The sequence below is a fragment of the Panthera pardus genome, unplaced genomic scaffold (assembly GCF_024362965.1).
Source record: "Panthera pardus isolate Hobbes unplaced genomic scaffold, ASM2436296v1 HiC_scaffold_24, whole genome shotgun sequence".
Taxonomy (NCBI): Eukaryota; Metazoa; Chordata; class Mammalia; order Carnivora; family Felidae; genus Panthera; species Panthera pardus.
The window spans coordinates 101,494,173-101,509,783 of NW_026526810.1; the positions used below are offsets into that span (position 1 = coordinate 101,494,173).

At 38.8% G+C, this 15,611-nt stretch overlaps 1 protein-coding gene across 1 annotated transcript in view; it reads right to left on the minus strand.

Moving 5' to 3' along the window:
• The window catches only part of KCNH5 (potassium voltage-gated channel subfamily H member 5), a 294,649-nt gene that overhangs the window by 192,985 nt on the left and 86,053 nt on the right, over positions 1-15,611 (minus strand). The window contains exon 7 of the mRNA XM_019451600.2: positions 8,653-9,079. Coding sequence (XP_019307145.1) covers positions 8,653-9,079 — 427 coding nt within the window. The remainder of the gene's footprint in view (positions 1-8,652; positions 9,080-15,611) is intronic.

The window sequence follows — 15,611 nt, forward strand, 5'->3', positions numbered from 1 at the left end:
TCGTGGGTTTGAGCCCTGCATCAAGCTCTGTACTGATAGTGCAGAGCCTGCTTGGGATTCTCTCTCTCCCTTTCTCTCTCTGCCCCTCCTCTGCCCATGCTCTCTCTCCTCTATCTCTCTCTCTCAAAATAAATGAACATTAAAAAAAAAAAAACACTACAATACCAGACATGAGTGGTTGCAACAGAGACTTGACCATGAAGCCTAAGATAGTTGTTAACTGTCCTTTTACAGAAAAAACAATTTGCTGGTTCTGAAACTGCCACCTTCCATATCCCTACCACCTCAATTTATGACTTCCTGAATCATTGCAACAGCCTCCAAACTGGTTTCTCTACCTGCAGCTTTTCTCTGCTCCAATTCATCCTCCACACAGAAGAATGAAATTCTTCTTTATCTCACAACCTTTAGGATAAATGATAAACTCCTTGCCAAGCTATGCAAGTGAAATACATGGAGTTCTACAAAAGGGCCAAGCCATTTCATTCCTGTTTTTTTCACATATGTTCTCTTTATTTCAAAAAGTACCGAAGTCCAGTATGTTTTTCTATTCTAATCTCATGAGTCACTTCCTCCCAGAAATCTTCCTGCATTCCTCAGGATAAGTTAGGTAAACTTTTTTCATTCATTCAACATGTTTAATGAGCATAACTTTCAACTAGGCACAATACTTTGTGCTAAATATGTAATGACAAATAGGACAAACACAGACCCTGTTCTTACCTGCTCTGTAGTTCAGCCCAACTTCTTTGTTCATCTGTTCAAAGTCTTAGCTTTTAGCTCACCGTATAAAGACAAATAAGAAGGAGATGACGATGGAGAAGTAATGAAGATGGGGAAAGAGTTGCACATGGAAATAGGCACAGAGATGGAGATGGGGATGGGGATGCAGATGGGGATGGGAATGGGGAAACAGTTGCATGTGAAAATGGGGACAGAGATGGGGATGGAGATAGGGATGGGATGGAGATGGGGATGGGATGGAGATGGGGATGGGGATGGGATGGAGATGGGGATGGGGATGGGGATAGGGATGGGGATGGAGATGGGGATGCGGATGGGGATGGGGAAATAGTTGCATGTGGAAATGGGAACAGAGATGGGGATGGGGAAGGGATGGATATGGGATGGGGATGAGGTTGGAGAAGGGGATAGAGATGAGGATAGGAATGGGATGAAAGGGGGATGGACATGCAGATGGATATGGACATGGAAACAGGGATGGGCATGATGATGGAGATGGGGCTGGAGACTGGGATGGGGATAGAGATGGGAATAGAAATGAGGATGGAGATGGAGAGAGAAGACGGATGGACATGGACATGGACATGGACATGGGGACGGGGATAGAGATGGAGGGAATGGGAGAGAAAGAAAGATGATTCAGTGATTCTCTTGTCTGACACTCACCATACTACTAACTTACTGAGAGCCACAAAGTATCCAGGTTGTCTGCTTAATAACTGTCCGGGACAATGATGAATGAATTAAATAATTTTGAGTGATACTGAGACACAAGGTAGTTCCAGAGACCAGCTCTTTCAAAGAGACCAGACTAATTACTGAGCCACTGAGAAAATTTCCTGTTTTCTGGGAAAACTCAATCTTTATAGAATCTGAGAGGCTTTGTGAAAATGTGACTAGGCATAAAAAGAAACATGAGTATAAAAGAACATTCCTGCAAAAGATACAAGTTCTATTGTGATTAAGAAATGGAATAAAGAACACACCACATAGCCTTTTCCTAACTACCAGGCTATACATCTGCAACTACTAAACCATGAATAAAGGTACTTATAACCCTGAACTTTGTGTTCCACAAAATGTTTTTCCTCATAGGATACTCAGCTTATTAAAGAAAAGAGATTTAAAAAAAAAGAAAGAAAGAAAATCTTTTTTACAAGCAGAAGTAAAGCAGACACAAAGAATTGACCCAGTTTCCAAAATAAACATTAAGCTTAAAAGTCTCTCCATCTGGCTGAATCTAAAACCAGAAATTAAAATCAGCATGTTCACACTCCACTTCCTACCTACACCACAACAGCAAGGGCAAGAAAAAATTCAACATGTAACTTAGGATTGTATCTCAGTCACCTAAAATCTCATGTTAAGATCTGAAGAATAGTTTTTTAATATTGGAAAAGGGCAACAGTTCACTTTTATTTTTTTAAAGCAGCATTTCTTTAATATTTATTTTATTTCATTCTACTTTTTTTCTTCCAAGTTTTTTTTTTAATATATGAAATTTATTGTCAAATTGGTTTCCATACAACACCCAGTGCTCATCCCAAAAGGTGCCCTCCTCAATACCCATCACCCACCCTCTCCTCCTTCCCACCCCCCATCAACCCTCAGTTTGTTCTCAGTTTTTAACAGTCTCTTATGCTTTTTTTCTTCCAAGTTTTTATTTACATTCCAGTCCACTTTGAAACCTGCCTGGACATCCGTGTAGGCCAAATATCCTTCAGAGTTCCCACTGGTCTGGTGTACACGCTTCTCCTTGGGCCCTACTCTTATGTCCTGAAGCAAATGTCTTTCAGTCTATCTAGCTGCCTAATTTCTATTCAAAAAACACTCTTCTTTCCAAAACCAATATTTTCTTTTCTCTACAAGATTTCCTGACAGTGTCCCCTCATTACTGAATATATTCCATAAAAGATGCACCTTACTCTCAATAAAATTGGCAAGATATGTAATATACATGAAAAACCCTAAAACCGGTAAGTGGAACGTCTTCCATTTCATTATTAACCTCATTACCAACAGCCAACCCAACTCTAAGAACAGTGGCATAACTGCACTAACAGAATCTGAAATATTTGTTAGCACAGACAGGAATATTAAAAGTCATTTATTTCAACTCCTGCATTACACAACTGAAAAACTAAAACCAGAGAGATTCAAAGACTCTCTAAGGTCACACAGGCCTTCACCCTCACCTTATTCTATATTCTCCCAATCTCTGGGTCTCACCATTTTCTATTTATTTCCTTTTCCTATGGAGAGAGATAAAAGCAATGCCTATAATCTCAGCTTGGCTTTTATCTGAACTCCACAGAGAATGCTAAATTAGATCATCAACTGGAGAATATGGTGCATGGCATCAGCCTCCTCTGCGTGATGTTGAGTGACCAGTGTGTAACCAAGGGCTCCCTGGTGGCTTAACCACCCACATGAAGATTCGAATTTCTCTTCATGCACATCTCACTAGCAGATGGTCCTGCTGTACTTCTAAATATGCTAAACCATTTGCCTGATGCATTGTAAACCATATCAGTCAATTACACAAGAGTTCTTAGACTGTTTGGGCTATCATCTATTACACCCTGTTTGAAAATTGCAGATTAGCGTTTTTATGACTACCTGCCTACCAATTAATCTCAGCAGTTTTCATATTTATAGTTTTTAGTCTTTCTTTGTTTTACTTTTAAAGATTTAATTTGCATGACATCCCACCAGGACAGATTCTGATTGCCATATACCACATGAGTCAGGCTGCTTCCATCTAGCAACTAAGCAGGCAAAAATAGGGAAAAAAATGCTTTTAAATACAATAAGTACCCCAAGTCTAATCTTATTTTAATTTATTTTCATTTTTATTTATTTATTTACTTACTTATTTTTGAGAGAGAGAGAGAGAGAAAGAGAGTGCAAGCAGGGGAGGGGCAGAGGGAGAGAGAAAGAGAGAGAAATAACCTTAAGCAGGCTCCACTTCCAGCATGGAGCCCAACAGGGCTCCATTCAATGACCTTGAGATCATGACCTGAGCCAAAAATCAAGAGTCGGATGCTTAACCGACTGAGCCACCCAGGCGCACCCCTGCAAAGTCAAATCTTATAGTCCTTTGAAATATGCTGTGTACATGTTTACTAATGTATTTAACAGTGTATTAAAACAAAATAGGGGAGCCTGGGTGGCTCAGTCAGTTGAGCGTTCTACTTCGGCTCAGGTCATGATCTTGCGATTTGTGAGTTCCAGCTCCGCGTCAGGCTCTGTGCTGACAGCTCAGAGACTGGAGCCTGCTTCGGATTCTGTGTCTCCCTCTCTCTCTGCCCCTCCCCGGCTCATGCTCTGTCTCTGTCAAAAATAAGTAAACATTAAAAAAAAATTAAAAAAGAAAATTTTAAACAAAATAAAGCAAGCTTATGAACAAAAAATAGAGAAAAAGTGAGAGAGAAAAAGAGAAAGAGAAAATTTATGGTTGGACATAAATTATTCATGGCATAAAGTTATTTATAACTTATATTTTATTTTATATGTTTCTTTTTTAAAAAAAATTATAGTGAAAGATGTAAGTGTATATATTTTTATAATGGTTGGATTAAAGAAAAATATAATTTATATGATCATTTAGTAATGAAGAAGAAACTAAGTAAGCACTTGCTTCTCTGATAAATCTTTAAAAGTGGATTCATAAAAATACATTAAGACAAAAGGATAATCATATCAGAAACATTCCATTCTCATATTGCTTTGTTTTATAGTCATCAAAACAAATCATCAGTGCACTAAGGTGCTTTCTGAATAGAAGGAAATTAGTCAGTCTGCTAATCTTTGTAAAAAAGAAAATAATTAGGGGCTCAATAAGATTATACAAATGAAATGGATTAGAGAACATTTCATGAAGGCATCATGACATATTTACTCTGCAAATAAGCAAAGACATTACCCACATCTTGATCTTTAAAAAAAAAAGTATGCAGGGTATGCAGTATGCAGTTGAACTTCCGAGTCTTGATTTCGGCTCAGGTCATGATCTCGGTGTTTGTGAGTTTAAGCCCTGCATCAAGTTCTGCACTGACAGTGCAGGGCTTGCTTGCAATTTTCGGTCTCCTGTCTCCCCCCTGTCTCTGTCCCTCCCTTGCTCACTCTCTCTCTCTCTCAAAAATAAATAAATATAACATTTTTTTAAAGTATGCTATTTTCCACAACTGCTGTAGAACTCAACACAAAAATATCTTTTCGCAAATGTCCTCTGGCAGTGAATTTGATGAATGTCAGCAGAGCTGTCAGGTTCATTCATGAATGGACAAATGCAGAGGAATGAGAGAGAGTTAACTACCCTGCGGTAGTGTAATGGCTGCTACCAGAGCCATGGAGTTCTACCCAAGGCATAGAGCATGCCAAAGCTGAGAAGAGACAAAATTGAGATAAAGAATGCATGGTGGTAGATATATGTTGAGAAGATCCAAAAAAACTTTTCCAGTTCTATAATCTGAGCAAGGTGATTCTCCATCTTGGGCAAATGATGGAACAAAGGATTTAAGTCTAGTAAATCTCCGGGTAGCAGGAAGAAGAAATACCCTGGGATCCGGCTGATGCAGAAGGGATCAAAAGGGAACACAGAGTGACTGGAATTGAAGGGAGGCCACAGTCATAAATTTTGTCTGAAGATTTGTCTGATAGCAACAAGGAGAACCTTGGGACTGTGTTCCTGGATGGAGTCCGCATGCAATTCAGCATCAGGGGGGAAGGACCTACAGGTCAGAGAGGAAAGCCCATTAAAGAAAGAAGAGGGCTCAGAAAGGACCTAGGAACTGGAACTGTTGCCATTAAAATTTCTCAATTTTGCTAGAAGGCATGGAAATTTCAGATGACTTTCTCCAGAAAAAGAAGCTATGATTTACAAGTAGTGATTACTTCTTCCACAGAATATAGGCATTTTTCACAACAGAATATAGGCAGCTGGTATCTCCGTCAACATTTTGATAAAATACTTTTCTTAGTTACTGTGTTAAAAGGTTGTAAGTGGTGCTTCTCAAATAGCCAGCATGGATTGACTAGAATCTTAACACAACTAAAAGCATGAACCTTTCTGTTTTCTATCTCCCTCTTCTCTTACTCTCCTACTCTCCTTCCCCATCACACACACATACACACACAGAGAGAGAGAGAGAGAGAGAGAGAGAGAGAGAGAGAGAGAGAGATGGACGCTAAATCCCTGGCTGTATCTATGGCTGATAACACATATTGGGAACAGTAGTAGTTTGTTTTGTTTTCCTTGGTGTTATTGTAGGGGGAAAAAATGATACTAAGACTACAAATAGCTTCAGTAGGTACTTTGGTTGATATTTTGAGCTTGTGTGTCTAATAAATTTTGGAATTGTGAGAAGTTACTGTTATACTTCATGGGTCTTGACAGTTTTTTATCAACTTCTTGGGTTGTTTCAAAGGAAACATATCATTAAATTACTAAGGACCCAAGGACTAAGAAGGAAATTAAAAGGCATCTCCCTGGGATGATCTTGGCAATAGAAACTGGACTTTGAGGCATAAAAAAAGAACAAAAACAAAACCAAAAACAAACAAACAAACAAAAAGCTAAAGTCAACAGACAAAAAAAATGTCAGAAGCTAGTTTATAAACAGAAAACTACTGCTCAGGTGTTAAAAGGAAATAGCAGAAACTCAGAAAAGAAAAGGACAAAGTTTGAGACTAGGTGTTCATCTTGAAATCAAGACAAGAACTAAAGAGAAAGAAAAGAAGGAGAAAGACATTTAGATACAGCAATATAATTGGCCACACATGAAGTAGAGAAAGGATGGGCCCAAGTGAACCGAATAAAGTTTTGTTGGATTTCAAGGGGTTATGATGACTGAAAAAAGCCAATTTCAAAAGGTCACATTTTTCATGATTCCACTTACATAACATTCTCAAAATCACAATATTCTATAGGTGAAGAGCAAATCAGTAGTTGCCAGGGTTTAGGGACGCTTTAGGAGAAGGGGTGGGTATGATTATAAAGGGGTAACATGAGAAAGGTTTTTGTGGTGATGGGACAATTCTGTATCTTGATTTCAGTGGTAGTTACAGGAAGCTACACATGTGATTAAAAAAAAACAGAACTATACACGCATGTTGTATCAGTGCCAATGTTGATCTTGTGCTGGATTACACAGGATGTCATTATTGGAGGAAACTAGGTAAAAGGCACAAAGGCCCTCTCTGTACTATTTTTGCAACTTCCAGTGAATCAATAATTGCTTCAAAATAAATTTTTTTAATCTAACTACGCTCAAGTGTAAGGCAAAATGCATTATATAATACAAAAAGTAGTATAGTAATAAATACCACATCTGACAAAATGTCTTCTGAATTTATAAAGCACCGATACATCTTACCAAGTTGGGTATATAGACAACAGTTTAAGAAATCATCAGGATCTTTTTGTATGAAGGAACATATTTCTTCCTACAAGCCTCTGAAGAAGACAGCACCTGGAATTCTCAGTCTACCTCTTTAAACAGCAAGTGGAACCTGTGCCTTCTTGTTTCTGTACCTGCACAGAGGAGCACAGAGACGGAAGCTAAACTGCCAACATTGGTGCTCCGATAGCTATCAAATATTCTCACCTCTGAAAATGTGAAAACTGCCTTACTTTGACCTAAGACATTGACTTTTCATAGGCCTCTTGATACTCCTGGACTCTTAACATCTTTCCCATCATTCACAAAATATAGGGGTGCCTGGGTGGCTCAGTCAGTTAAGTGGCCGACTCTTGATCCCTCAGGTCATGAGTTCAAGTCCTGCGTTGGGCTCTGTACTATCAGTGCAGAGCCTGCTTGTGATTCTCTCTGCCTCTCTCTCTGCCCCTGCCCCACTCATGCTTTTTTTCTCTCTCTCAAAATAAATAAACTTTAAAAAAATGTAAACCTCCCCAGTGTGGAATCTCAGAAAGGAGGTCTTATACCACAAACCAATGACCATGACCTAAAGGCTTAACAAGTACTAATAACACTAATCATACCTCCAGTACAATGATCTTAAGGTTACTCTGGGGGGTTAGAATTAGGCTTGGATAAATCATCTAAGTCAACTTGAAGGGGTAGATAATGGTGAAGTCTCCCCCATAATCTTCTTTTAAAATAGCTTCTTTGATACGTATTTCCTTAATTTCTGATCTGACACAATCCAGTCTCAGTCTGAGTGTAGAATACATGGTCTCTCAACTCCTTTAGAGAACATTCTAGTCCCAGGAACACCATCCAGGCATTTAGTACTCAGGAAGCCTGCTAACTCCTAGATACTTTTGTCATTGCCAAATGAGCTCGTATTTACTAATCCTTTAATTCTCTCAAAGGAGCATATATTAAACCTAGAGTGTTTATTAACCTAGAGTGTTTGCTACGGAGACTAAATTTATGAAACTTTTATTCTTCTTAATTGTAAAAACCTGCAGAAAACTATCCTGAGATCAACGTTAGTCAAGAATTCAATTACTAACTAAAGTATTTTCTAAACTATGTATCACCCATCATATCCTGGCTGCTTTTTTTGGAATTTAATACACTGCCAACAAAACCTATGGGATGTGCCAGATGCTGCCTTTCTAGATGCTGGTTTCCCTTGGAAAGAGCTCTGCTGGTTACAAGGCTGTGAACAGAATTAAATCAAAGAGTTCCCATTCCGATTTTCGTACCACTCTATCAACACTGTTTTTCATGTGCTCAATACATTTTGAAAAGTAAAATGTATTATTTTGCATTTTATTTTCTAAGGCTGAATAAAAATTAAACCAATGCAAATAATATGGAATAAACACCTTTCCGAAGACAAAGTAGTTTCATTTTAATCTTGTTAGAGACCGGAGCCTGGAAAACCACCAACAACAATAATTTTTTGGTAATTAAAAAAGAAAAACGAGATACTTACAGCCAACCATCATCATGGCCACTGAAAACATCTTCTCCACATCGGTGGTAGGAGCTATGTTTCCAAATCCTATGGTTGTAAGGCTTGTCATGGTAAAGTAGAGAGAGGACACGTACAGAGAATCCTTGCTGGGTCCTCCTTCCCATATCCCTGCACTGGTATTATATCGATACGGAGTCCCAATGCTCAAGGCCAGCTGGTAGAGCCAACTGTCTATTTGGATCGTGTTCGTCACTTCATCGATGACCTCATAGTCCCCAATGCTGTACCATATGCAGGCCAGCCAGTGGGCAACTAGTCCAAACACACATACCAGGAGCACGAGGACTGCGGCTCCATACTCTAGGTAATGGTCCAATTTCCTAGCAACACGGCCCAGTCGCAAGAGACGCACCACTTTTAAAGAACTGAAGAGACTGCTGATTCCCTAAAGAAAATAAAAGAAAAGAAATGACAGGACACTTTCAGAAAAGAAAAGGCTGGGAAACAATTCAATGGTTTACCTTCATGAACTTGATTGCCCATTTATATGCTAAGAACATACACATAATATAGCTATGACTTCAAGTCCACAAAAAAGCTAAAATGCTAAGGAAACTTTTTTCAAAAGCAGATTTATTTTTCCACCAAGAAATAAGATATTTCTGAATTATTAAATAAGACAACTTTTCATTAGCTGAGGAAGATCCAATTTATCTTCATAAGTGAAGTATAAATAGCACAAAGGAAAAAAAAAACAAAGGAGAAAATTGCTCAAATGCAATATATACAGAGCATAGAAATGGGATGATGAAATCAGACCTTTTATTACTTCTTTCCTATAAAACTTTTCCTCTACTCAAAAACATTTATTTTTACTTCCCATTTTGTAATAGCTATGAGCAGTAAAACTTCTGAAAAAGGAATCCCAATCTTACTGGCAAGCAAACAGGAAATACTTCTGTGCATACGGGGAAAATGAGCAAATGCCATTGTTGCTTCCACTACCTCCTGTCACAGTCATGATAAGCACTAAATTTGTAGAGCTCTGAAAAAGTTAAGAGTTGAACGTAGAATGGGTACATAATCTACAAAATCCGATCATCCTTTAGCAATAGTTACAGAAAAGAATACCGTAAGGGAACAGCAACAAGGTAATTCATATTTTGCTCAGAAGCTTAAAATCCAAATACAGCATTATCCAAATGGAAATACAGCATCTACTGTCTTCAATCAATGAAAGCCCCATAATTATTCTTTTTGGAAGCACATAATAAGCCATGTGGGGAAAGACGATAAATTCACTCCTGATGCAGGTAGGGAATATAGAGCTGTGATCTGGAAGCCTCTCGTCTGACCCTCACCTCCAAGACTCATGAAGACCATGACTCCCTTATTGCTAATTTTTTCTCCCAGAGAGGAGACAAGGAGTCTAGCATAACTTACCCTGAGCTTCCTTCTGACCAACACAGAAGAATTGGTTGGTATAGTGGAACAGATGTGACAGCAATAAGACTAATTTGGGCATTGTAAAGTTCTTGACAGTTAAGGTAAAAGGATTACTAATGTATTTGGTTATGTTCTACCCCATATGGTAGGTAGCATATGATTTAAATTTTTCAAGATAAATATTTGAAATAGAGAGAACAAAGAGAAGTAGAAACAAGAGAACTTGTACAAATGAAAGAGTAGCAGGAGCATTTTGACAGTTTTCTGTCTCAACCTCAATACCTTGGGCTCTTTTTCAGTTCCTATTCTCAAATGCTGTGGCATCAGTACAGCCTTAAAATAAATTCTCATTTTGCTTGAACACTTGAGGGGGGAAAACAGATACCAAACTTTAGGCAGTTAAAAAAAAGCAGAATTATGAAAATTCAAAAGATGAATTGGCATAATTTACTGACAACAGATACTGAAAGGCAAGAGCATTGGGTGTTGTATGGAAACCAATTTGACAATAAATTATATTAAAAAATAAATAATAAAATAAAAGAGAAAAGAAAAAGAAAAAGAAGAAGAAAAAGAAAAAGAAAAAGAAAAAAAAAGAAAAAGAAAAAGAAAGGCAAGAAGATTCAAGAGAGCTTGGAGGCTTTCAGAAATGGAGCCGTGTAATCACGAACAATGAAGACAAAAATAAGCAGTTCTTAAGCACTTCCATGGGCCAACCTCTGAGTTAGACCCTGGGGACATGAACATAAATATGCCTTGCTTCTGCTCTAAAGAAACCCATAGTCCAAATGCATGACAAACTCAAAACAGCATTAAATTAAAAAATAAAAACAGTGCTGCTATGGACGTACTTCTCTAGCTAGCTTAAAATTTTAAAGGAACTATGATACTGCTGTGAAAATACTGCACAGAAAAGGTATTTCTACCTGAGTTTTTTTCTCTTAAAATGAAGAGAAGAAAAAACAGAGAGGAAATCGTTATCCTCATTCGAACTAAAAAAGTCACAACTCTCAACCAGAATGTGAAAATCAGGGCCTACTAGAATTAGGTCCAAACAGTGGCAGAGCAAACCCTCCTGATCTCTGACATAGGCAGAGCTCGCCAAAAGGAGATGGTCCACCCCAAAGGATACCTGCTCTGGACCCCACTTAATCAAAAAGCACCATTTTCTATGGCCATGATTAACACTACTTAAACATTACAACATATTTTGCAAGCATGCAAACTCTGCCACAGGTTCTATGACACCACTTTCTCCCGGGTTTTGCCAACTCCCCAACCGATATCTCTTTCAAAATCGTTTTCTAGGGCTACCCCTCTCCATGCTTCTGTGATATGTTAGGGTTCTCATCATCATTTTCCTCAGCCCTCTCCTGGCTGATCTACTGCATATGCATGATTCTACTGACTTCTCTATATGGATGATTCACTGGTCCTGTCTCCTGAGTTCCTGACAGAGGCCAAATACTCACTATACATCTGCATTTAAATGTGTCATGGGTGTTCACAAGGTAATTGGTCCCACAGGGAATCCCTTGTTCCACTTGAATGAGTTCTCCATCACCAACTGTCATGAGTGACATCATTACCTGCCCTGTCCTTCAGACCTGGGGCTGAGCTTCCTGCCACCCCCAGCTGGTTATCAAATGTTATCACAGGACACGAGCAAGTGCTCAAAATACATCTACTTAATAAACCTCTCAAAAATTTCCCTTCTTCCCTATTCCCAAGGCCTTGTCTTGGTCATGACTTCATATTTTTTCTTCCTTGTGTCACCGGAAGAGCCTATCAGCCACCCTAGCTCTGTTCCTACTCCCTTTAATTCAGACCACACTATACAGCCCACCGGTCTGGTATATACTTAAATCACATCTATCTATTCATGTACCTCTCCAACCTTCACTGTTACTTCATACCTACAGGATTAAGTATTAGCTCCTGATACTCCTAGTCCCTCAGATTCTTAGTGCCTGTTCCACAACAACCAACCGCTGTGCAGTCTTCCCGTCCTTACCCCCAACGAACCCTGCAAGATTCATCTTTTTAATACACAGTACCCTCCAGGGACTCATCACAGACATTACATCAACCACAATCTCCAGGGCAGGCCTTCAAGGTGCCCAGCCCCACCTCTGTCTGGACTGCCAGGTCATCTCCACTATGCCTGTGCGTCTCAGTAGTGCTCCCATCAAACCAAACTCCTGTTTGCTCCCAAACATAATCCCCAAGGTTCACTTTGAGTTTGTCCGGAGTGTACCCTTCAAGGACTTGTAAAATCAGGAACTGTTATTCAAAATTATTAATATGCAAATAAGCAAGCTTGCTTTATTTGGAAAGCTGTTTTAACTTTCTCATTCTCTATCATTTTGTATTAAAGAGAATTTAATGCAATCATCATCAAAACTCAAACTGAAACAACTTGCTTTTAAAATGTGATGAAAGGGTGCCTGGGTGGCTTAGCTGGTTAATCATCTGACTCTTGATTTCAGCTCAGGTCATGACCTCATGTTCGTGGGTTCGAGCCTCACGTCAGGCTCTGTGTGACAGCACAGAGACTACTTGGGATTCTCTCTCTCCCCCTCTCCCTGCCTCTCTCCACTTGTGCGCACATGCGCGCACATGCGCGTGTGCTCTCTCTCTCTCCTTTCTATCTCTCAAATAAACATTAAAAAAATAAATACATAAAATGCGATTAAATACTTAAAACTTGAAATCATGCAAACGTTCATCACCAGTATAATGGGTAAATAAACATTCATACATTTAGTGGAATACTATCCAAAAATAAACATGAACAGACTATCTATATACAATAACAAGAATAAATCTAAAAAACATCATGTTGAGCAAAAAGACCAAATACAAAAGAGTGTATACTGCATGCTTTCATGTACAAAAAGTGTAAAAACAGGTGTAATTCCTCTGTGGAATTAGAAGTCAAGATACTGGCTCCCTTTGTTGGTGGGGAAGGGTAGTGACTATGATGGGCATGAGGAGGATTGTGGGATTCTGGCAACATTCTGTTTCTTAATATGGCTAGTAATCATTACATGTGTTCACTTAGTGAAAATTCTTTGAGTTCTACACTTAAAACTGTAATTTTCTTTAAGCATGTTATATTTAAACATAAAAAATAACGTTAAGGAAAATCCAGCAGTCACTGCTGTGTTGTTAATATCTCACCATAGTACACAACTCAAATTCGTGATTTCTTCAGCATCATGTGATTTTTTTGAGGGAGGGTCATATTCAATATTGTATTAAAATAAGAGACTTTCCTTACTTATGATTCACTCTCACAACCTTTAGATTGGGCCACAAATAGTATTTAATTCCTTGTTTAGACCAGTCCTCAAAAAATGCCCTCCTTCTGTACCAACACCTTTTTAATAACAATTTCTTGATTCTGTACTTTCCACCAGTTTTATGTGCTCATTTATTTTCTGCTTCATTTCACTCCACATTTTCCAGACCTTCTGTGCCCTCCTCTGAAGTCCAGAGGATTTCTGCCTCTATCCCAACCTCTGAGCTCTTAGCACACAAATCCCTGGGGTTCCACAGGTGGAAGAGAATTTCAAACACATGAAATGCATAATAGAACACAGCAGGGTTAATGGAGAACTTTCAGTCATCAGTCTTCTGCCTTTCCAGCTTATTTCCTTACTTGACAAGCCCCTCAGGCCACAGGAGCACAGCAAACAATATCCAGCACATATCGCTGAGGTATTAACTCCTCAATATTTTTATGGATTCCCACACTAAAGAGATGTGGGATGTTATTGGCATAAAAATCATATATTTCAATGATAAAGCCACCTAAAACACAAATCGATGCTCTCATTGGACCATAACTAATGATAGTAGGCAAATGGCTACTATCAGCTAATATATTTTCCTACCTTCTTCCCTTCTTGCTTTATAAAGAGAAAAGGGATGCTCCAAGAACTTTTTTACACAAAGATACGTGACAAATAAGTGGGAGTGACAGAGGAGGAATGCAGGTTTGTAAAATCCAGTGCATGGTGTTTCACCTACATCTTACATTCCCACACACAGGATGTTGTGGTAGATTTTTTGCAAGGAAAAAAAATTTAGCTGTGGTTATTTTCCTTCTTATATCCACACTGCTTGGCTGTGTGACTTTGCAGCTCCTCCCTCCAGGAAATAAGGTCATTTCTCCAACCCTTGAATCCAAGCTGGCCCTATGGTTTGCTTTGGCTAACAGCATGTGGTGTAAATGACTCTGTGCCCGTGCTAAGCCTACACCTCAAGAGGCATAGCACCTCCACTCAAGGTCTAGGAACCCAGCTTAGTTGCCATGTAAATACCTATGAGGTTTTTGAATGATGAAAGACCACAGAAGCAACCCTCTGAATCATCCATTTGAGCCATCCCAGATCAGTCAGGTACCAAGCAACTCAGCAGTTTACCACAAATGCATGGGCAAGCTTATCAAGATAAGTTAAACCTAGCCCAACTTAGCAGAACCACCTAATTTAGCCAAAAACTTGTGAGTTAAAGAAATGGTGATTGTTACTATCCATCAAGTTCTAGAGTAGTTTGTGATGCAGGGAAAAAAGGTAACTGATAATGGGCCACCTGGGTGGCTCAGTTGGTTAAGCATTTGACTTTGGCTCACGTCATGATCTCAAGGTTCCTGGGTTCAAGCCCTGCGTTGAGCTTTGCACTTACAGGGCAGAGACTACTTGGGATTCTCCCTCCCTCCATCCCTCTACCCCTCCCCACCCTCTCCCTCAAAATAAATAAACTTAAAAAAAAACTGATACAAATGTGGGGAAAATATATCTGTTATGTGTTTATGTGCATAGAATTTCATACTTGGTATGACTTAATACTAGGGACTATATAGATTGCCACTAGATACAAAGGTCTCATTTTAATAAGACTGTCCAATATAGGTAAGATATGGGTATGTAAAATAAAATTTAACATATAAATGTTAGACATTATTTATCTTTTATATTTGGAAATGTGTCCCTATTCTGCTTTGAATAGATCCATGCCAATGAATATACCACGAGAATAGAAAACTCAAAAGAAAGAAAGAAAGACAGAAAAGAAAGAAAGAAAGAAAGAAAGAAAGAAAGAAAGAAAGAAAGAAAGAAAGAGAAAGAAGTAAAGAAAGGTAGTTTACAAGAAACTCCTCCCCCCTTCTCCCATTCCAGACTATATCTCTGGTCCTCTTTTAATATCTAAGCAAATGTCAGCATTGGCCATTTGATTAAGCAAACCAGAAACTGAGAAGTATTCTTGTCAGAAGTATTCTGAAATTCCTCACACCCAATCTATCTCAAAACCCTGTTAATTTCAGCTCCTAAGTATCTCTCAGATGTATCCATTTCTCTCCATCTCTACTGTCACTACCTAAGGCCACGCTACTAGCATCTGTCTCCTCGATCTATAGATGTTTCCTAATAAGTTTCAAGTCCTTTATTTGTCCCCATCCAATTTGCTCTGAACACTATGTAACTCTTATACTTTTCAGGGCACCTGGGTGGCTCAGTTGGTTA